This window comes from Panthera pardus, unplaced genomic scaffold (genome assembly GCF_024362965.1).
Source record: "Panthera pardus isolate Hobbes unplaced genomic scaffold, ASM2436296v1 HiC_scaffold_21, whole genome shotgun sequence".
Lineage (NCBI taxonomy): Eukaryota > Metazoa > Chordata > Mammalia > Carnivora > Felidae > Panthera > Panthera pardus.
Window position 1 is genome coordinate 37,591,009 of NW_026526777.1, and position 24,040 is coordinate 37,615,048.

A 24,040-nucleotide genomic window follows, 5' to 3' on the forward strand; every position below is an offset into this window, starting at 1 on the left:
AAGACAGTAAGAGATAAATAACCCAACATAAAAATGGGCAAGGGATTTGAACAGACATTTCTCCAAAGATACACAAATGGCTAATGAACAAATGAAAAAATGCTCAACATCATTAGTCATCGGAGAAATGGAAATCTAAATTATAATCACATACACTAGGATGGCCAAATTAAAAGGACAACAAAAGCCCAGAAAATGATAAATATTAGTGAAAATGTGAAGAAATTGGAACTCTTCTACATTGCTGGTGGAAATGTACAAGGGGACAGCTGCTATGGAAAACAATTTGGCAGTTCCTCAAAAAGTTAAACATAGAATTATCATATGACACAGCAATTTGACTTCTAGGTCCAAAAGAATTGAAAACATATGTTCACACAAAAACTTGTACATGAATGTTCATCGCATTATCCACAATAGCTAAAATGTGGAAACAACCCAAATATGCACCAACTGATGAATGTATAAACAAATGTAGTCTATCCATACAATGGAGTATTATTCAGCCATACAAAGGAATGAAGTACTGACATGTTACAATATGGATGAACCTTGAAAACATTATGCTAAGTGAAAGAAGCCAGGCACAAAAGACCACATATTATACAATTCCATTTATATGAAACATCCAGAATAGTCAAATCCATAAAGATAGAACACAGATTAATGGTTGCCAGGGCTTGAAGGGAACAGGAAATGGGGAGTGACTGCTAATTGGCTTGGGTTTCTTTTGGGGGTGATGAAATGTTCTGGAATTAGTCAGTGCTGATGGTTGTACAATCTTGTGACTATACTAAAAAGCACTGAATTGTACAGTTTAATACAGTGAATTTTATGCTATGTGAATTATACTTCAACTTAAATATATATATTATATATTCTTAACACTAAATCCATACTGATCATAGTTTAGTCCTCTGATGATTCAGAAACATCTTGATGTATTTAACTTTACAGATGTTTTTCCCTTAAAGTGCCAAATAATGCAAGCTTCGAATTAACAGCATATGCAAAACATGTCTTATGTACATGATCCACAATGGTTTCTTAAAGTTTAATGAGTAGAAAAAAAGTTTACAAAAGGTGTTATGCTAGCAAACTTTATCAGATCTATTAAACCCTAAGAAAAAGTATAACCTCATAACTAAAATGTATGCATGCTTTTTACAATACTAGTTTTTAACTATCTTACTATAATTTAGAGATACAGAAATCAACTGGGCTTGCCTTGTTCTTCATATTTCAAAATATGAAAAGCAAAGGGAAGGAATTTTAATAATCTAGATTTTATACGATTATATTCAGAAGACGAAATGAAGGTTCTATTAATTAATGAGTGTACAAATAGTAGGAAACACTTCACTAGCTTAGAAATATAGTACATGAATTGAAAAACCTTGTGGCCACAGTTCTTACTAATGGCACTTCATTTTTTAGTTCCCATCACATGCCTCTGCTACATGAAATCCACAGCCGAGGTCTCTAACAAACTTTCAGTTTTCAATGATAGAACTCATGAGTTTATCGGCACTTGTAAGGCATATACATGCAAAACTATCAAATGCCTACCAGAAAGAGACTAGTAATTGTTATTTGAGGTTCCATTTTGTTTTGTTTTAAATGAACATCATCTATGCCTCTGGGATGTAGGCAGGTAATGTAAATGAGCAAAGCAGGCCCAGAGGAAGACAAGGACGGAGTGGGATATCTCGGGTGCACTAGAGATCCCAGCCCCCATCTAAAGGAGGTGGCCATCACTTAGCTCCAGCAAACTGCTGCCAGACAGGAATGAGGACCCAGCACAGCTGGAATTCCGATTTCCCAAGGAAGTCTTGGTTTTATTTTTTATGTTCTGTGAAATCTCCCTAATTTCAAAATGTTGAGAACTAATTTAAAAAAAGTTGAAATAGTGCAAAGGGCCAATAAAGAACATCAGCTATAGAATATGGCCACGAGTTTGTAAACTCTGAAAAGAAACTCTTGAAACTAGTTTATAACAAACTACAAATACACTATAACAGATTTAGTATATAATATACTTTACATAACTAATATATATTACACATATGCTCAATATATATAATGCATGTAATATATTCTAAATATACTTACTGAGGTTTGAGGAGCATGAATACAAAAGTTTGTCCATCCTTAAAGTTTTCCAGGTGATCCACAGACCAGACCCTAAAGACTAGTATTAATATTACATTTCATTCATATTCCTTACTGAATTCTTACCAAAGGTAATTCACTCCTTCCATTCATTTTGGTGACTTTTTTTTACTGCAGCCAAGTAGAAATAGAGTGGATGTCTTACCTATACTGACAAGTAGTCCAAGAATCAAAACAGTTTGGGAACCACTAGGAGGGGAAAAATTAGGGAAGCTATTTCTTGATTTTAGACAGTCCTTAAAGAAAATTAATTAGGGGAGCACCTAGCTAGCTCGGTCAGAGGGGCATGCGACTCTTGATCTCAGGGTCATAAGTTCGAGCCCCACTTTGGGTGTAGAGATAACTAAAAGAAATAAAAGTTAAAAAAAAAAATTAAGTGGTAAAACTTGTCTCCAGTTTCTAATAATCAACCAGTAGTACAACAGAATGGTGACAGAGCTATCTGAATTACACATAGTTGAATAAAAATCTTGTGTTGTATTTTCTGATACGAACATGGGGAGTTATAGACAAGAGTCTGAAAAATACACATAGCAACAAGGAAAAAGAGAAAAAAAAACTTTACAAAACTTCTCTTTTAGCAAACCTAGGAGAAAAACAGAAATATAAAAACTCCAAAAATCATGAGATCAGGAATGAGATCAAACAAGACTGACATCAGACAGAATCTGTGATGGGAGTGAAAAGCAGAGACAGAGACAGAGACAGAATATGGCATGTGATGAGGATTGTGGCAGATCTCCAAAAACAACAGCAAAAACGCACTTCCCTAAAGAGAAGGGTTTACATTGGCACACTCAGGCTGTGTCCCTCCATTCACAGCCGCAAAGGAAGGAGTGGGAAGTCCAGAATTGGTGGCAAAAAGCCACCTAAATTCAGTCTGGTTTGGAGAAAAGCAGAGGACCTGTGGCAACATAGAGAAGCACACCCAGGTGCCATATGTAAAAAAGACTTTCTCTGAGGCAGAAATCTGGAATCTACCTTGGCCCTCCTACCCGTACCTCCTGCAAATAGCTGACTGTGAAGAATCCAACGCATTAAGGTACAAGGAATAAAAAGGTAACTGTCACAGCATTCACTTAGAGATACCATAAGAAAAATGGTAGAAATGAGCAGCACAATGTACCAAATGTCAAAGAATGCTCACTAGAAAAATATTACACTATATAAGATAAAAATTATAACTAAATATTCTTGTATGAATTTAAGAAAATCAGTGAAGTCACTACCACTATGAAGAAAATCACAAAGCATAAATATAAGAACTCAAGGAAGAAATGTCTAGGCAACAGGAATAGTGAAAGCATGAACTGATAGAACTCAAGAAAGAAACAGAAGAATACATAAAACCGTCACAGAAATGAAGAAGAAACTGAAATGAGAACAAAGAGAGACAGTGCAGAAGACATGGTAAGAGACATTAAAGATAGAAACACACATATGAGGGGCGCCTGGGTGGCTCAGTCGCTTAACCATCCAACTTTGGCTCAGGTCATGATCTCAAGGTCTGTGAGTTCGAGCCCTGCGTCGGGCTCTGTGCTGACAGCTCAGCTTCGGACTCTGCTTCGGAGTCCTGCTTCGGACTCTGTGTCTCCCTCTCTCTCTGCACCTCCCCTGTTCACACTCTGTCTCTCTCTCTCTCAAAAAATAGACATTAAAAAAATTTTTAAAAAACTTACACATATTAAAAAGTGTTTAAAACAATTAATGAGAAAATGACAGATTAAAAAGGGAGAGCCAACAAATATAAAATTAGGTCGCCAAAAAAGAAAATCAAAACAAGCAAACTAAATAAATATTTAAAGATATAATTAAAGAAAACTTCCCTAAATAAAAGAGACTTAAAGCCACATATTAAAAGGGCACAGATGAGCCAGCATATACTATACCAGCATATCTTAGTACAATTACTAAATATTAGACAGAAAGAATCCTTTGAGCAGATAGGCAACAAAGATAAAATCATTAATAATGGAAAAAAACAAGCTGGCTACAGCAACAGTGAATGCCAGAAGACATTTGTATAACACTATATTACTCTAGGAAAAGGTGAGCCAAGGATTTTATTACCTGCCAAGCTGTCCTTCAAGTATAAAGCAACAAAAAAATGAAGTTCTAAACATGTTGCAAGAATAATTCCCACATTGTTCTCATGATCCTTATTGAGAAACCAGTAGTGAAAGAACTTCAGCCAACCAAAGAATGACTGGGAAAAATTTCTGCAAAAGTCCTTGGGTTAGCATTATATATGTATTTAACTGAAGAATTAAGACTAAAACAGAGGGAGATAAGGGTGATAAATTTAACATAAATATTATAGGCCTTGACAATGTATAAATGCAAATAACAAAAATTGGGAGCAGGAAGTATAATAAGCTTACTGATTACCTTAACATAATAGCTGGAGTCAACAGATAGTCTTAAAGCTCAAAAATCAAGTACTAGAGGCATACATAATATTATAAATGCAAATACTATTGTGAATAAATGCTACTGAGTATTGACTAAGATTGGGTGATGGAGAAGAGAAAGGGGAAGAGAGAAGATTTAAACAGAATTTTGCCTTTGTTCCTAGAAGAGAACTAAGAGTTACTATCAACAGAGAACTAAGAACATCATATAAAGCAACTAACAAGAGAAAAATACAAACCTTCCTAAATACCACAACAACAAAAGAGCAACAAACAGCGAAAGACCTAAAATTGATATAAAACAGGAAATGGGGCGCCTGGGTGGCTCAGTCAGTTGAGGATCCAACTCTTGATTTCAGCTCAGGTCATGACCCCAGGGCCATGGGATTGAGCCTGCTTAAGACTCTTCCTCTGCTCCTCTCTCTCTCTCTCTCTCTCTCTCTCTCTCACACACACACACACACGCGCGCGCGCTCTCTCTCTCTCAAATAAAAAAAAAGAAAAACCAACAGAAAACATAAAATAAAATGCCAGAGCCCAAACAAAGCATATCTGACATACAAATAAATATAAATAGATTCAACTCATATTAAAACAAAGAGATTTACAAATTTACTCATAAAGTGAAAACCTAACTCCATGTTGATTACTAGACTACTTCGAAATCAAAGTAATTTTAAAAGTTTGAAAACAAAGAATGGGCAAAGAAATACCAGCCAAACAAACAAAAAGAAAGCAGGAATTGTTTTATCCAGCTCTTTTTGACTCAAGAATCTGTGGTCTTAAGCATTACAAACTGCAATACTGCTTCGTGTGTTCCTGGGTATGTGTGCATGAATGAGTATACTTTTAAAGAGAACTATCGAAATAAATTACTCAATTGTATATGATCTTTGAAATAAGACTAGATTCCAAACTTAAAGTACTGCCAGACTGCTGAGTTCAAAGCATTTAATACTACTTTTTCATATAAAAATCAAAACATTGTACTGAAAATTCCTTGCCTGGATTTCTGCCCATGATGTTATGGACCTAACATCATGCAGTAACCCTTCACTCTGTTGACAATCTATTGTCAAGCACTCAAAAACAGAAATCCTAATTGAACTGTCGTTCTCTGTAAGGGTAGAGATTTAAGGAAGTGCCATTTCATTAAATTTATAGTATACTACAAATATTTCTATTGAAGCAACAGGTTTTTTTTAACCTCCTGCAGAAATCCATAGCAATGACATTGCTTTCGGGTGTTAAAAGCTGTAGTTTAGTAAAAAGATTTCAAGCCTCAGAAACAAAAGGACATACAGGTAGTAAAGATTAAAAGACTCTAGGAATATTATATAAAGATCAATAATGACTCTACTCGTAGTGACATCAACTCAGTTAGTGCTTAAAGGGAAATAACTGTGACCCTCTGTGTTTGAATTTCCACAACAATAACAAAAGGAAGGTATTATCATTACACCATCCTGCTAAGTACCGACCTGGTAAGACTGTTGTAGGCATTAAATGGCCGAGACGCTCAGGACACCGCTTGGTTTAATGTGTCAATAAATGCTAGCTAGCTAATATGATCATCACAAAGATACAAATTTCAAACTGACACATTATGCAAGTCTTTTAAATCTGATATAATTACTGATTATCCAGTTAACCCCACAGACAAGTACTTCCCTAGTGGGAAAAAAAAAAAGGCATTTAAAGCAGCTCTGTCCCTAAGTTCCCTATTCCCTCTCTGCTACCACCTACCACCTGCATGAGATCAGGAGCCCTTCCTCTTTAATCCCATGGTAAATCTCCACTAGAGCATTATACCAGGATGTTTTCTTTGTTGGTGCACTGTCTTCCCCACCAAGGCTTCTGTGAACTCCTTAAAGTCAGCAACTATGTCTTTTGCATCTCAGCATCTCCAGGGCACCTGTTCCCACATATAATAGAAGCTCAGTAAAGGTGTGTTAAATTAACAAATGTGACAGTGTAAGAGATGGATATATAGATGCATTTATGTACATGTGTGAAAAACATGATCCAGCTCAGGGTTTACATTTTGTGGACTGCAATGTGTTTGCTATCAGAGGTTTCAGGAAGTTAGGGGAAGGAGGTGCAAGAAAAAAGGAATCATTCAAGAAATACTTAAGGGGAACTCTGTGAGCTTCTGGCAAGAAACTTTACTCTAGGGTTATAAAGACCATAGCTCTACCTGTAAAGAGTTCACAGCGCTGTGGGCACTGAGCAGGTAAGGATCTCACCCCCACCAGTGAGCAGAGATGTTAAAGTTAAAGCCAGATTAAGCCATGTGACTCCCAACTCTAAACTGCAGGGCTCTTTCCACTAGAACACTGCCTTTCAAATGTTGAGTGGGCTTATAGTAAAAAATACATCCTGTAGCACTCCCCAGTAGATACACGTTTCTGATCTTTTTATCTTTATTCTATTCTATTTCACTGTTTTTCAATGTTCAGCCTGACACACTAAATTGGCTTATGACTCAAAGGTGGAAAAATACTGCTCTAGGAGATATATTTTTAATCTCTAGAGTTTTGATGTCAGATAGAATTCCTAATAGTTTTTCTCACACAATGAATGTGTATCCCAGCAAAAAAGGTAAAACACTATCAAATAATCAAATAACCCACAAGGACTAATGGAGTCATGCCAGCTGTCACTTGGGGAATGGGGGGAAGCTAAACCTAATCTCCATCCGCTTTCCCTAAAGCCACAAATACCCAATCTGAGGGAAAGAGTGTTTTCTGGGCAGAAACAAACTGGTGGCAAGCCTCCTGACACCCCAGCTCCCTTCCGCCAGACTATGGCCCAAAGACAATTATTCTATATAGAAATTCTGGGGGCACCTGGGTGGCTCAGTCGGTTAAGTGGCCGACTTTGGCTCAGGTCATGATCTCGTGGTCTGTGAGTTCGAGCCCTGCGTCGGGCTCTGTGCTGACAGCTCAGAGCCTGGAGCCTGTTTCAGATTCTGTGTCTCCCTCTCTCTGCCCCTCCCCCGTTCATGTTCTGTCTCTCCCTGTCTCAAAAATAAATAAACGTTAAAAAAAAAATTTTAGAAATTCTGGAGCTTCCACTTACAATGAATATTTTTTAAATGATTTTGTATAAGAGACTTTGAAAGTGTTTGGATGGGGAACAATAAATTTATTAAAATAAGTGAATGGGGAGTGCCTGTGTGGCTCAGGTGGGCTCTTGACCTTGGCTCAGTTCATGATCTCATAGTTCATGAGATCGAGCCCTTTGGGCTCTGCACTGACAGTGTGGAGCCTGCTTGGGATTCTTTCTCTCTCTCTTTCTCTGTCCCTCCCCCACTCTCTCTCTCTCTCAAAAATAAATAAATAAACATTTAAAATAAATAAAGTGAACAAAAATTGAACTATTTTAAACACATTTTATGTAAAAAAAAAAAATCTCTCTGAAATTTGCCATGCTTCACTTAAATTGGGAGGAGGGAAGTGATTTATCCCAGATCTGAATAAAATATACAGAGGATCATTAGTTAAGCTAGTATCTCTTCTTGTTTGCTCTCAAAATATTAGGTCAAAGACAGTATACAACTTTTCCTCAACATGAGATGTTTGTACAGCATTTCCCATGAAAGGAAATGTGGTAACAACTACATCACTACCTAGTAGCAAGCTAGGGATGAACAAACTCCAATGTCCTCAGAGTTCTTTCAACAAATGTGTTCTCCTGGGGGTGCCTAGATGGCTGTCAGTTGAGCACCTGACTCTTGATTTCTGCTCAGGTCATGATCTCACAGTTCATGAGTTCGAGCCCTACATCAGGCTTCCCACTGACAGCGCGGAGCCTGCTTGGGATTCTCTCTCTCCATCTCTCTCTGTCCCTCCTCCATTCTCTATCTCTCTCAAAAATAAATAAATAAACTTAAAAAAAAAAAAAAAAGAAATGTGTTCCCCTGGAAAGTCACAAACAGGCAGAAAGACCAGAGAATCTCTTTCTCCATGTTCTGGGTCCACAGGCAGTACTCCAGCTCTAAAAACACAAACTAAGTATAAGAATGTTCATTCAAGTTCTTTGACTGGCCTTGCCATTCACCATCCAAGAAGCAAGTCTGAGTTTAAAGCAGTAATTTTTGTGACATTTGCCTCAAATTAAAAGACAATTTTAGGGCACTTGGGTGGCTCAGTCAATTGAGCCTCTGAATCTTGGTTTCGGCTCAGGTCATGGTCTCAGCATCGTGAGATCAAGCCCCAAGCCCCACATCGGGCTCCACTCTGGGTGTTGAGCCTGCTTGAGGTTCTCTCTCAAAAAAATAAAATAAATTTAAAAAAAATTAAAACACAATTTTATAAGACTTTAACAAATCCTCCTATCATCCCCAAAGAAATCTGTTTAGAACTATCTTCAGAAAAATATTCTTTTTATAAAGACAAAATGCATTTTTCCTAAGAAAAAGGAAAAAGCCATACTTACTATTTATCAGATCTATCCAATGGAACTTTCTCTGGGGATGGAAGTGTTCTGTGTCTGTGCTCTCCAATACAGTAGCCACCACCCACCTAATATAGAGCACTTGAAAGGTGATTGATGTGACTGGGAAAGTGTATTTTAAGTTTTTTTTTTCATTTTAATTAATTTAAATTTAAATAGCTGCATTCGCCCAAGTACCTACCTTTGGGGTAGCATAGGTTAGATAATCAACAAAAGCAGCAGAGAACTCACTTGTCTTAGACTCAATGTCACAATTTGAAAAAATGATATTATACACAAATATTCAATCTCCAACTTCCCAATTAACATTTCATTACTTAATATTTAAGTTGTCCTCAGAAGTGTTTTTCAACAAAGTTTGGCGATTTCTATTCTGAAATATGAACATTTTAGATCTGCCGAGCAGAATCCCTTTGGCAGCGTTCAATTTTCTGTGAAACTTAAGCACAGGGAAAGGAAAAAACTGAATCCCACCTTCCTCTTGATACAAAGGGAAGAAATGGAATACATAATCCAGACAAAGGCTAATGTAACCTCTTTCATGGGTACATCTGCTCACCAATCCCCTGCTTATGTAGCTTTAGACCCAGCTGTGGCTTTCCACAAAAGTCATTTCTACATTTGTTTGACCTCTTGATTGTGTTTCCTTATGATCAAACCCTCTCAAAGCATTCTACCTATTGGAAAACCATTTAAAATATAAACACTAAAATATTCTATATTTAAATGGTTAGAATGCAGTAGCCTGAAGAGAACAGATGCTTCAGAGAGACTAAAATATGCAGATCATGCCAGGACCACTTTCCAAGCAGGTGGCAAAAGAAACTGCGCAGTTCCACAGTCAGCAAGGGAAAGACACCACAAGAAAATATCCTCAGAAATGCCTTGCAGCCATGCTGTGGCCAAAGGTTAACTCACTTTAACTTCAAGCAGCATCACTGCACTCACTACAATCTCAAGGTCAATGCCAATTTTTTTTTCAGCTTCTCATCATGCTAACCCTTATACACAAACAAACCACACACACGGGCACAAACATTTCACTAATTTCATTGTGTTTAAGTAGAATGAACTTCTAGAACTCTAATCTATGAGTTGACTTAAAACTGGCCAGCAAGTATACAATACAAAGAGCAAAGTCACGAGTACCACATATCATTATTTGTGGAAGCTTAAAACTACACAGAACAAAGCAATTCTAAGACAGCAGTACTTCAGATAAGAATTCAGCACCATAGTTGAGAACTTCATTTTTTCCCCCTCTACCACTACTACTGCTACCACAAGGTCCTAAAAGAGGACTAGAAGCTCACCTACTGTACCCAAAGGGCACGGGATCTCAGCAAGACCCGTGACAGGGAAGCAATGCACACACTATCCCAGGAGCTTTGGGTCTTGCAGAATAATAAATAGCATTGCCAAAAGGAAAAAAGACTTCATCTGGGGCAACTGAGAGCACTCTGACCTAGCAAGAGTCTGTTGGACTCCATAAAAGCTATGTGTTGTCAGTCCTTTTTTTATGTATATGGATAAAATCTACAGATGCAGCCTGGGCAGGAAAGAAGGAGACAGAGAATTTAAAACGGGGAACTGCCATGCTGTGTGACCCCGAGAGTACCCTCATACCCTCCTCACTTTTCCAAGCTGTGAACTACAGACTCCACTGACCGCAGCATCTGCAGCATGATCTCTAAGGAAACTATCAATTATAAAATCCTATGATAACAGCCTCAATGTCTAAGACAAGTGCTAGAAACCTCAATGCTTTTTTTTTTTCATCTTCGTAATTCTTAGGGGGAAAAAGTCAAATGAACATAATAAACAAAGAATTTTCACATCAGAGGCCCAAGTTCTCAAAGCACATAAGGCTTATAAAGAGAAAATAAAAATAAACACTACTTCTCATTTAGTTCTTTAAAAGTCCACTTCAGAACAGCATTAATCTGGCTCCCCAAAATGCAATTTAAAGGCAGAAATATAAATCTACTTAAAGACACTCAGAACATAAATTAGTTTGGCATAGATAAAACTTAATTCTTATATTTAATATTCTAATACACATGCATGAGATTAAAATATAGATTCTAGTAAACAAAAGAAACATACATCACAGAAAGAAAGCCATGTTTTGCTTGACTCAAAATGTTAACACAATACTACATTAAATGAAAAAACTTATTAAACTATCTTAGCACAAATATGGCCCAGTCCTTTTTCTAAATTCCTAATGTGTTTATGGGCTAAATATGTGATCTCATTTTATAAGCCCTCAAGTCCTATATAACCCACTCCTATTCCTCTAGGTGAGCCTTGGCAGACCGGTTTGAATCAATGTCAATCACATTAAAAACATACTATTCAAGGAATTTATCAGGATGTAACTATGAAATTATACATCTGAAAATATCATCGTTCCTAAATTGGGATTCTGAAGAAAAAAAAAAAAAAACTCAATAGAATTGTTTTCTATGTATTTTTTTAATAGCCAAAGCATCAAGGCGTCTTCAACCCCAAATGTAATATATATTTAATCATGGCTCCTGACTTAGGCATAACATTATAAATTGTTTCATACACGTTAAACAAAAGTGCTCACACTCTTACCTGTATATCCAGCATACCATCCCCAAGAAGCCACCATTCCTAAAAGCCATTTATACATGAATCCTTCAATATACCAGAACCGCTTACTGTCCAGCAGTCGAAGGGGCTGAAGTACAATTACATAGCAGAGGTAGGATAAAAGAGCAACCAGGTTGTTGGCGACCATGAAGGCAAACCTCAACAGGGCTTTCACCAAGATCCAGCCCAGCCACGGAGCTTCTTCCAAAGTCACAGCCATTCTCACATGGGCGTCCGTCCTGTCTTTCTGAGGTGAAAGAAAAATTCATTTAAAAAGGAAAATGGATCATACACATCCAAATAGTCACTAACACAGAAATCGCCTCCAGCACAAAAACACGAGAAAAATCGAGGGTCTAAGCTTTCGCGGTGTAGTACCTCGGTGATCTCTCCGGGAAATTCCAGAGGGGGACAGAGAGCGAGGGAGGAGGAGCCGCACAAGGTCAAGGGAGCTGTTCACGGAGGCACAGGGTATGTCATAATATATTTAGCAAACGATAATACTATCCCCACTAACTAATCAGTGGCCGTCCCCGCACCGCGCCTCACTGCAGTCTGCTGTCTGGACTTTGGGGAAGAAAAACAGACCCACTTGCTTCAGACCCCCCTCAGTATTTCCAAACTGACGACACGAGTGAAAGGAGGCTGTTGCAGGGACCCGATCCCCTTTCCCAGCTAGGAGAACCTGGGTACCCGAACCACTACCATTCCTGCACATCGATCGTGCCTTAGAACGGTCTCTCGCCTTAGCAAAACGAGTTACGCTAACAATGTTCATTTGCGGCAAAGGGGTTTTTGTTTAACCTTTGACTCAGGGTGAAAAAAAAGGAGAAGGGCCTAGAAAAGAGGGCAGGGAGGTGAGAGGAAGAAAGTGGGGGCTAAGACAGCGAAAGGAGGAAGGACGGGAGTAGGGGGAGGGGAGCAAAAGCCAGAAGGAGGTGAAGGCACGGGGGGCACAGATGAGAATGAAGTCCCGGACCGGAGGGCAGGCAAGCCAGGGATGATGTTAGAAGCGCGGAGGAAGAGGCGACGGCAGCGCTCGGGAGGGGGTGGGGGTGGGGGGTGCGGGGGGCGCCCGCAGCGGTTTCCGCGGCTGGGGTTGGGGTCGCGGCGGCGAGGGCGGCTCGCGTGCCGGGCTCACCTCGGCTGGCGCGGACGGCGGGCGGTGGAGCGCGGGGGCGAGCGGGGCCGGGGGCCGGCGGCCCGGGGCGCGGTGCTGCGCGGCGGCGGCGGCGGCGGGTGTCCCCGGCCGAGGGGTCGCGGTCATGGACGCGGCGGCGGCTGAGGCGCGGCGCGAGCGGGCGCGCGGGCACCCTATAACCCTCGCGGCTGCCTGCGGACAGAGGGACGGCGGGGACTCAGGGGCCGGACCTGTCACCGGGGCGGGTCCGGGGAGGCGGGCGGATGCCCCGCGCCCCCGCCTCCTCCTCGGGGCCTACCGCGCCCTCGTCCCTCATGCCGCCGCCGCCGCCTCCTCCCCGGACCGCACGACGACGACACCCCTTCCCCGCCCCCTCCGCGCCGTTCCGGGCCCGGCGCCGCCGCAGCCCCGGGCCTGCGCCCGCCGAGCCGGAGGTTACCTCGGGCGGGCCGGGCCCCGGCCCGGGCTGCGGGAGCCAGAGGAGCCGGAAGAATGCATGGCCGGCGGCGGGGCCGGCGGAAGGAGGCGGCGGCGGGGCCCGGCCCCGCTCCGGCTGCGGCGCGGCCCGCGCCCGGTCCCCGCGGCGCTGAGACTCGCTCCCCGGGGCCCGGCCGCGTTCGCCGGGGTGGCGGGGAGGGGCGGCGGGGAGGAAGCGGCGGGAGCCGAGACTTCGGCGGAGCCGCCCCCAGAGCGCCCTCTAATGAAGGCTCGGCAGCCGCCGCCCGCGTCCCCGATCCCGCTGGTCCTCGGGTCCCGGCCCTTGGGGCTGCCTGGTCCCTAGGCCGGCGGGACCTCGCCGAGCCCCGTTCCCAGGAGGAGGGCGGCTGAGAACGGTCTGGTAAGGAGCAGCTGTCCTTACACCACACGAGGAGTGCCGCGGTCCGATCGAGAGCCGCCTTTCAGACCACACGGCCGGTTCTCATTGTTAGCGCTCTCCCGCGTCGGACCAACCCATTACTGCCCAAACTGGGAAGCTGTCTCCTGGGAGGCTGGATGCCCTCTTTCCTTTCCTAATAAAACCCAGTTGCTCTCACGGCTTCTCTTCTGAACCTCCCCAGAGTATAAAGGTCTAGAGTTTAAAATCAATTCATCTTAAGGGTCAGAATTCCTGTTTCTAGAGAACACCCAGAACAGTAATGACAGTTCCAATCGCCCATCCACGTCCCCACCCCCATCCCCCTAAAGAAAAAAAAAATAGGAATCCAGTGGGAATGAGTGAGTGGTCTACCCAGAGACACTGAAATTTAGTTAGTCAAGGAGGGAAAAGCACTTAGGCAGAGCCTGCCACTGAATAAGTGCTCAAAAAATAGTGGCCATAGGTACCCCTGGGCAGACCAGGTCACTCCTGGGACACTGGAGCTGCATTCTGTTTCAAATTCTGGACGGCCATAAGGAGAGTAGGCAAAATGACCCAATGACCTGCCCACTTGAACATTCTCAAATGGCCTACCTAAATTTCAGCTTAAAAAAAAAAAGGGATGATATCCCTTAATCAAATTTGTTAATGGCTGGGGAGCAGTTTTTACATGTCCCTAAGTGAACTGCCACGTTTAAATCAGAATGCCACCTATTCTATTTTGATGATATTTGTTACTGTGTTTGCTTGGGACTCTCAACTATTTCTAATTCCCTCCTTGGTCCACAAATGAAAGAAAGAAAATTCACTTTTATGCCATATGAAAGAATGCCTTCTATTCCCATTCCCTCCATTCTATTCCCTCTATTCCCATGCATGAAAGCACAGAGCCTGGCTGAAAGAATTGATTAGAATTCCTTTCCACCTATTATTAATTTGTTTTTATTTATAGATGTTATTTATCTCTTTCACTAATATATACAGTTGTGTGGGGCATAAAAAGGGGTAGACCCTATCAGAGAACTTTCCGTATAATTTCAACTAATGTGTAGCAAAGAAAAGTTAGATATGCCCTTTCTATTCCTTTGTATTTTCTCTGAGAATATAGGTACCAACATAGTAACATCTTTAAATAAATCTCGTGAGAGAAAAAATATTCATACTGTAGATTATTGTTGTTCAAAAGATACCATTATATTCTTTTTTATTCAAGTATAGTTAACATACAGTGTTATATTAGTTACAGGTGCACAATATAATGATTCAACAATTCTATACATTACTCATCCCAGTAAGGGTATTCTTTTTTTTTTTTTTAATTTCTTTTTTAACATTTATTTATTGTTGAGACAGAGAGAGACAGAGCATGAACAGGGGAGGGTCAGAGAAAGAGGGAAACGCAGGATCTGAAACAGGCTCCAGGCTCTGAGCTGTCAGCATAGAGCCCAACGCGGGGTTTGAACCCACAGACCGCGAGATCATGACCTGAGCCGAAATCGGACGCTTAACCGACTGAGCCACCCAGGCGCCCCCAGTAAGGGTATTCTTAATCCCCTTCACCTATTTCCCCCATCTCTCCACCCACCTCCCCTCAGCAACCACCAGTTTCTTCTCTGTAGTTAAGAATCTGGGTTTTGTTTGTTTGTTTGTTTGTTTATTCCTCTGTTTTGTTCCTTAAATTCCACATATGAGTGAAATCATATGGTATTTGTCTTTCTCTGATTTATTTTACTTGGCATTATATCCTCTAGATCATTCATGTTTTCACAAATGGCAAGAGTTCACTTTTTTATGGCTGAGTAATATTCCACTATAATATATATCTTCTTCATCCATTCATCTATGGATGGACATATGGTTGCTTGCTTCCATATCATGGCTCTTGTAAACAATGCTGCAATAAACATGGGGGTGCATAGATCTTTTTGAATTAGTGTCTTTGTTTTCTTTATACCCAGTAGTGGAATTGCTGGATCATATATGGTAGTTCTATTTTTAGTTTTTCTATAAACTTCCATACTGTTTTCCACAGTGGCTACACCAGCTTGCATTCCTACCAACAATGCATGAGGGCTCCTTTTTCTCCACAGCCTTGCCCGCGCTCGTTATTTCCTATGTTTTTTAGTTTAGCTATTCTGACAGGTATGAGGTGATATCTTACTGTTTTGATTTGCATTTCTCTGTTGATTAGTGATGTTGAGCATCCTATCATGTGTCTGTTGGTCATTCGTATGGCTTCTTTGGAAAAATATCTACTCATGTGCTCTACCCATTTTTTAATTGGACTGTTGGTTTTCTTGGTGTTGGGTTGTATAAGTTCTTTTTTATATATCATTATATTCTTAAGTGAATAAGATAGGTGAGGCATGGATTCTATTTGATCTATCCCATTCAGGATTCCTCATATGCTGGTAAACACTGGCTGACACTTAATATGTACAATGGGATTTATACTTGGTTCCTGGATCACTGAGAATCTGCCAGAGCACAGATACACCAGCACTTGCTACTATGTAATTAGTACTAGCCAGCCAGGCCCAGAAAAGGTCCAGAGGTTGAGCAGGACCTTGAATAGTGGGTCTCAAACTTTAGTATGCAAAATACCTTGGGATGTCTATTCAAAGGATAGATTCTTGGACCTCACCCCAGAACACGTTAGTACTTCCAGAGGGGCCTGGAGCCTGCATTTTGAAAAGTATCATAGGTAATTCTGATGTGGGTAATATGCAGACCTTACTTTAAGAAAACCTGACCTAGAGGTATCCTGAGATAATTACATTCTTTTCTAGACCCTTCATAATTCTACATTATTTGATCGTATCTGTTCTGATCTGTATGAGTCAGCTTTGGCTGCTATAACAACGTACCACAGACTGCGGAGCTTAGACAACAGAAATCTATTTTCTCACAATTCCGGAGGCTAGGAGGTTAAGATCAAGGTATTGGCAGGGCCACACTCTCTCTGAAGTCTCTAAGGAAGTTCCTTCCCAACAGGGTTGCTTTCTCCTGAGGCCCTTCTCTCTGGTTTGTAGATAGCTGCCTACTTCCTATGTCTTAACATGGTTGTTGCTGTGTGTGCACATGTGTCTGATGTCGGTCTCTTTCTGTGTATCTCAATCTCTTCTTATAAGGACACCAGTCACATTGGATTAGGGCCCACCCTAATGACTCCCATTTTAACTTAATTACCTCTTTAAAGGCCCTCTCTCCAAATGCAGTCACATTCTGAGGTCCTGAGGGCTAGGGCTTCGATATATGAGCTTTAGGGGACACAGTTCAGTCATAGCTGTGTCAGTTCAGTCATAACATCATCCTTCTACTGTTTACACTGCAGAATTTTGCTGTTTAAGTAGCTCCTTATGGAAGGGATGTAGAAGCCCTAATTCTGATTATTTTAGCTGTTCTCCTCTTGACTGGCTCCTGCCTCATTAGACTTTTCTTGAAGTTAAGCAAACAAAGCAATACACCATATTCCAAGTGTAGATATACCCTGGTCTTTTGTTGTCCAGGGTGAATAAAAGGGCTTATTTTTCTAATCGCAGCACATTCGGTTTCAAGCCAATGCAGTACCTACAATGGTTAGGAATCTGCATTTGAGCTGACTTCAGGGAACAATATCAGATGATGCTTTATTTATTGTATTTCAGAGTTCATTCTAGATATAAAATACCTACCTACGTAAACCTTTTCTTTCCCCTGTCGCCTTTCAACCCACTTAGGTACCCTCCTGAGATGTTTTTTGGTGTTTTTTTTTTTTTTTTTGGTAGCTTATTTCCAAAACAGCACAGGCAGCCAGATGTATAAATGCTTTGAATGACTGTAACAAGAAGTTTGAGAAAGCCAGTTTTTCTAGAGAGATCTGTAGAAAGCAAGGACCTTCCTCAATAGCTCCCTGCTACCTTAGAGCTATGTTTATCAAAACACAAACATTAAGTCAAGAATTTGAGAGCCTTCATATATCCTTCAGTAGGGGATAGGGGAGAACAGACGCCACCCTATATGTGGCTATAGCCACAGGCCTTATAGTTTCGGTTTCAAAAGCCCACATTTGGACCACAAGAAGATGGTCCGTTGGAGGAGAAATATGACTTCTTACATTTCCAGGAGTCTCCAGACACTTTAAAACAATCTAACCACAACATCTCAGAAGGTTTGATTCCACCCATCTGGTCCACATACACCTAACAAACTAGGTTATAACCAGGAAGGGACTCCCTTGGGCAGAAGAATCCCCCCGGGCTCTCTCTTTTCCTAGTAGCAATTACAAAAACATTTCACCTTCCCTGGGCTGCTCTCTGCACTGGAGCCCCTGTGACTATTTCCTGTCTAAGGGGAAGCCCCGTCGGCAGTGTTATAAGTGTAGGATGACTTCACATGGTTCCTCCCCATCACCAGAGTTGTAAACCAGGCATTAGCACCCCAAGAGAATCAAATTCTGACAGCTGTCGGCTTTAACTTCAAATCAAAAGGGAAATATATATATATTATATTAATATATATATTAATATACATATAAAATATATTTTTTCTTTTATATTAGTGTCAGTAATCATTTTATATAAAATGTATTAGGGATTATAGCCTTAATATTTTTTAGACAAGTTGGGTCAAATCATCAAGACTTGACTACAGTTTGATGTAAGTCATTTCAGCAACTTTTTATTAACAAGGTTGGCCCTAAACAATATTGTGAAGTAAACAATTCTCTCTTCTTGTCTGCACCCCTCTCCTTTTCAACTTCCTTCCCTTTTCCCCTGTTAATACTAAAATGGTCCCTAGTTTCCAGAAGGCACTGAAGACCCTGCCTAAGAACCCCCATACACACACACCAGACAACCCTCCAAGCTGGAACTTTCTTTCTTACCTGTCCAACATTGCATTTCCTTGTTTCAGCCCTGTCGTTCCTACCTAATGTGGTAAACTAATCCCTGCTGAGCTGCTCGTGGCTACATGTTCCCTCTTCCTAAAGTCTGAACACTTTATAAAGGCCCTCCTAAAATCCCCTGAGCCTTAATTCATGTGCAGTGGTAGATTCTCAGGTACTGTAGTAGATGAGTATTCTTGTAAGATATTTTGGAGAAGGCGATTTCAGCAAGTTCTTATCCTGACAAAACCTAGGAAGTCATATAGTACATCTATGAATAAGACAGATTCAGATTTAAAATCGTATTTTCCTGGGGCGCCTGGGTGGCTCAGTCAGTTAAGTGTCTGACTCTTGATTTCGGCTCAGCCCCGCCTCCTGCTCAGCACTGGGTGTGGAGTCTGCTTACGATTCTCTCTCTCCCTCTGCCCCTCCTCTGCTCACATGCTTTCTCTCTCTCTCTCTCTCTCTTAAATAAATAATTTATAAAATTGTATTTTCCTAACATAAGAGCCAAAATAATGATGTTATTGCTGATTATGTTAGAATGGTAATAATAGCTGATGTATCGATCACTTTCTACATTCCAGGCCCCGTTCTCAATGGCATACCTGAATTAATTCATTCAGTCTTCACAAAGACCTTATAAGGACCGTATTGTTAGACATATTTTATGGATGGAGAGAACAGATGGTCTGCCTGGCAGGTGGCAGGGCTGAGACTTGATTTCCAGTTCTCTTGATGGGTTCTCAGGCTCCAGAGCCCACGCTTCTGACCACACACTATACTGCCTCTCTGAGAGAGATCGGTGGAAAATCTCTTCTCCACTGAGAGAGGGAGAGGAAGTTTCAGAGATGCTACTCTTTTCCAGTCTCACCTCTTATCACTCCCTTCTGAGCCCTCCCCTGTTTTGTGTCCGCCCCCCCCCCCCCCCGCCCACCGTACTCTATTATTCTAGCCATGCTAAGGTTCTCACCCTCTTGAAAGGATGCGCAGTGCAACCAAAAAAAGTTCATGCATTTTTTTGTTCACGCTCTTACCTTCTCTGCATCCATTTGATTATATTCATTCCTTGTGGTCCAGCTAAGATATCAAACAGTCTCCCACCACTTCAGAATTCATTGCCTCTTCCTCCATATGTATGCTTCTGCCTCAGTGCTTACTACCTTCTAACAAGCCTGGATATGTTATATTTCAGGATCTCTGCTCAGGTTAGGAGTTCTACATCATCTTTCTTATTATTTTCCTGGTGTCTAGCTTAGTGCCTTATATATGGTAGGAAATGAATTAAAAAAATTATTTTTAATTGGGGAGGAGAGGGACAGAGGGAGAGAGAGAGGGAGAGAGAGAGAGAGAGAGAGAGGGAGAATCTCAAGAAGGCTCCATGCTCAGCACAGAGCATGATACAGGGCTTGATCCCATGACCCTGGGATCGTGACCCGAGCTGAAATCAAGGGTTGTTCGCTCAACCAACTGAGCTGCCCAGGCATCCTGGAAACAAATTTCTTAACTCAATGTTTGTTTGATTTATTCATATTAAATACTTTCTTTTAGGGGGGTGCCTGGGTGGCTCAGTTGGTTGAGGATCTGACTCTTGATTTCAGCTCAGGTCACAATCCCAGGGTCTTTGGATCGAGCCTCTCATCAGGCTCCATGCTTAGCATGGAGCCTGCTTGAGATTCTCTCTCTCTCTCTCTCTCTCTCTCTCTCTCTCCCTCTGCCCCACTCCTCATCTCCCCTACTTATGCGTGCTCTCTCTAAAAAAAAAGTTTAAATAATTTCTTTTTTTTAATTGACAAATAGGATGGTGACATCATTATCATGCAAACCAAGCCAGAAGAAATAAGATTGCTAATACTTCATTCCAAAATGTATTTCAATCTTTTAAACATGATTGTTTCAGTAATATTTAGTAACTACAAGTACTTCAACTGAATCACGGACTATGCAAAAGAATATTTTTTCTTTTATTCTTAAAATAGCATCCTTTCTCTAATCTCAAACTATCACCTATTCCCAATGCATCCTACATTATGTGGTCGTAGTGTTTTCCTTAAAGTACCATATTTAACATTGCATTTTCCCTTTCAAGTTTTGACAATGTCTCCCAGCGTCATAACAAATCTAGTCTGAATGTCTCTATCTGATTTACTTCAGGGCCTTCAATACCCAGTCCCTCACTCCTTCTAGACTTTATCAGCCAACGGGTTATGCACACCAGTGGGTTTCACTTAGGTTCACGTGGCAGAGCCTGGTGCTGTGAGGGCGGCCTCCGTTTACCCTACATTATTATGACCATTTTTAATGAGTGCCATACAGTTAAAGGTTGGGAAACACTGTCAGATTCCACTTCAATTCTCGTTTACTTCCACCCAGCCTGCTCTGCTTTTAAACGAGCACATCCCGTAGCTTCATTTCGTGGCTGCTCTTCATACCTAGAATACCGTCCTTCTTTCTTTTGGACCATCTTCGAACAACCACGGGGAGTTTGTCTTCTTGTCCAGGACTCCAGAGTCCCTTCTCTGATTTCCTACTGCATTCACCCAGAGCACTTCACGGTTTTGACTCAATTCTTTGCTTTCACACGTTCCTTCTGCACACGTGTCGCAGTGGATAGCCACAATTAACCGCCCACTTGGGAGCCTGCACTTGAAAGAGGTCTCAGCGTTCAAACCGCACAGAGTCGAGAAGTTCCAGGTGCACGGTCTTGTGGTGTTCCGCCTCAGAGTGCCAACGAGTACCAGCTGCTCCAACTCATCTCTGCTGGTCCTCGTAGCTGTATCCTTTCAATCCCTCTGTCCTTCCAAGCTCCGCCTTCCCCTGTAAAGCCAGATCCACTTTCTTCCGCCTCTCTAGACCCTTCCAAAAGCTGAGTCTTCTCAATGTCCTGGGTTCCCCTTAGTTTCCGCAGAAGACTTCTTTCTCCACGGTTACCTGAATCCCAGCTTGGCAATTTCCCGGGACTCTGTGCACAGAATTTCCCAGCACTGACTTATTTCTGGAAACAGAATCCTGACTAGCTGCTCTGAACTACCTTGTTCTCCCTTCCTCTGCCCTCACCTCCATCCTCAGGAGACCCCCTTGAATCTCATCTCTAGCTTCCTTTCACAACTCCAAGACCTACCATGGACAAGAAGCTCCTAGCTTGTTCTGGAATCTTTGATCCCATAAATATCCAATATTTCTGGGCTTTCCCATAAATTAAAAAAAAACAAAAAACCCACTGGAGCATCTACATTCTGGTGTGTGTGGGGGGTAGAATTTAGTGATGTCTGATAAGGAAGAGGAATTTCCCTATAGAGAAGGAACACAGGATAATTTCACTTATGAACAGGGGAAATAAGGTGTGGAGAAATGATGTGGCTTGTTCATCATAGAGTGTATCAGAAATAGAGCTAGGGTGTCCTTATGGGGACTAGTTTCTCCTGGTTGACCCAGGACTTTCATGATTTTAGCATTCAAAGTCCACATCCCAGGAAACTACTCAGTCCCGGCAAATGGCTGATGACCATATGTGGTCTCCTGACCCCTGGGTCCCCAAGCAGTCCCTTTAGCAGGTTACAGAGGCCCAGCTTCCCTACCCACCCTACCTTTTCTCTATTATACCTGCTCCCTGATGAGCTGATACACCAGAGGTTAGTTAACAAGCCATTCAGGGCTGATAGTGTGTTTAATGTTTCCTTGAAAGCATATTACTTGCCCTTACCAGGGTTAAATTTCCCTCTCTTAGCCAAGTCTTCTGCGATGTAGCTTGGCTCTTTCTGTGGTTCTCATCAGCTTAAATCCTAAGGGGTTTGAACAAAAAATTTCACTCTGCTGATAATCCAGCTGTGTGTTTAAAGTTAATTTGTTATCTTAAGGACTAAGCCTGTTGGCTGAGACCCTGTTGTAATGAAAATTATGCCGCCTTGAATTTCTCCAGTGCTTTGTAGTCAACAAAGTTCTTTCTCTCTCCCCGCCCCCCCATCTCTCATTCTCTCTCTCTCTCCCTCTGTCTCTCTCTCTCTTTCTCACACACACACATGCACACACATCTTATTGAATGCTAACAATAACCCCTTGAGGATAGGCAGGTACTTATTGGTTGAAAGAAGTAAGAAGGGTAAGGAAAGAATTTCCTTACAAGTAGTTTCCTCTTGAAATGTCTTTAAGAAACATTTTATAAAACACACTTTCAAATCCTTTGTTTCTTTCAAACTTCATCTTCTAAGCATAAACCAAAATGGAGATCTAAATTGTTTGCAATCATTACGTAGAATAGCCAAACGATGGAAGCAGCCCAAGTGTCCAATGACAGATGAATAGATAAAGAAGATGAATGGATAAAAAAGAATGAAATCACGCCATTTGCAAAACCATGGATGGATCTAGAGGGTACAGGACATAATGCTAAGTGAAATAAATCGGTCAGAGAAAGATAAATACCCTATGATTTCACTCATATGTGAAATATAAGAAACAAAACAAATGAGCAAAAGAGAAAAAGAGAGAGGCAAACCAAGAAACACACTCTTAATTGTAGAGAACAAACTGATGGTTACCAGAGAGGAAGTGGATGCAGAATGGGGGAGATAAATGATGTTGATTTAAGAGTACGCTTATCATGATAAGAAACCAACAAAATTTTACAAATGAGTAGAAACACTTTTCTCTGCTCATGAATTGTTTGACTAGTTCCCCTGGAAAAAATGAAAAAATAATTTTAAAACATTGTCTGGAATCAGTTGTTGGCCACCACACAACTTTGAGAAAGCCCAGAGTAGGGCTGGGGGTTGGGATCCTGGACCAGCTTCTCCCTCCCAACACAGCCACCAACAGGCCCTGGAGTTAGGGTTGCGCCCTCTGTCATCAAAGCCTGGCAGGCCCTGCTTCTGTACCCCTTCCCTCCCGGAATATTGCTTCTGTGGGGAAATGCAAACTGATAAACCTTCCCCTGAAATACTACCTGGCTGTAAATTAGGAACTGTCAATAAAGAACATCTCATCTTTTGGTTTCTATTGTGTAATCTTGTAGACACAGGTTCCTGTTTTAAGTACCATGAATCAAACAAAGCTCTGGGCAAAAGTGACGCTAAAATGCTGCCTCTTCAAGTATGAGATTTTAAACATTTAGTGCTGTTCAATTCATATTAATTATATAGTTTAAATTCTTACATGAGGCTTTGGTAAAGTTTCAGTAACTCTCTGTTACACTGAATTAAATGACATTCAACCACCAGCTTATTCTCCTCAGGGGATTTTGTATACAGTAAAGTCTGGAATTAAAAAGAGCCCCAGGAGATTCTTATGGTTGGGCACGTTTAAGAAACACTGAAAGAGAGTAGGTACCATTTTGGAAGAATCTCATCCTTAGACTAAAACCCTTTATAATGGCATATGAGGCTCTGTAAGACCAGCCTCTCCAGCCTGTCCCATGCAAGGCCCCCCCTGGGACTCACCAATCCAGGTACACTGGCTTCATCTTATTTACTGGAACCCATTAAGCACCTTTCCACCTCAGAGTCTTTGCTTTTCATTTC

At 41.4% G+C, this 24,040-nt stretch overlaps 1 protein-coding gene and 1 long non-coding RNA gene across 4 annotated transcripts in view; one reads left to right on the top strand and one right to left on the bottom strand.

The window, feature by feature from the left end:
• Window positions 1-13,351, bottom strand: part of LPGAT1 (lysophosphatidylglycerol acyltransferase 1) — a 76,758-nt gene extending 63,407 nt beyond the window's left edge. The window contains exons 1-3 of the mRNA XM_053909139.1: window positions 13,244-13,351; window positions 12,805-12,996; window positions 11,646-11,910 (exon numbers count right to left, since the gene is read on the bottom strand). Coding sequence (XP_053765114.1) covers window positions 11,646-11,910; window positions 12,805-12,930 — 391 coding nt within the window. The 5' untranslated portion in view covers window positions 12,931-12,996; window positions 13,244-13,351. The remainder of the gene's footprint in view (window positions 1-11,645; window positions 11,911-12,804; window positions 12,997-13,243) is intronic.
• The window catches only part of LOC109254811 (uncharacterized), a 64,740-nt gene continuing 52,605 nt past the window's right edge, over window positions 11,906-24,040 (top strand). For 2 of the 3 annotated variants that reach the window (XR_002074988.2, XR_002074983.2), the window contains exon 1: window positions 11,906-12,134. This is a non-coding gene — a long non-coding RNA (uncharacterized LOC109254811). Of the gene's footprint in view, window positions 12,135-13,474; window positions 13,643-24,040 lie in introns of those variants that run through there. The other variant, XR_002074989.2, reaches the window with a different exon arrangement.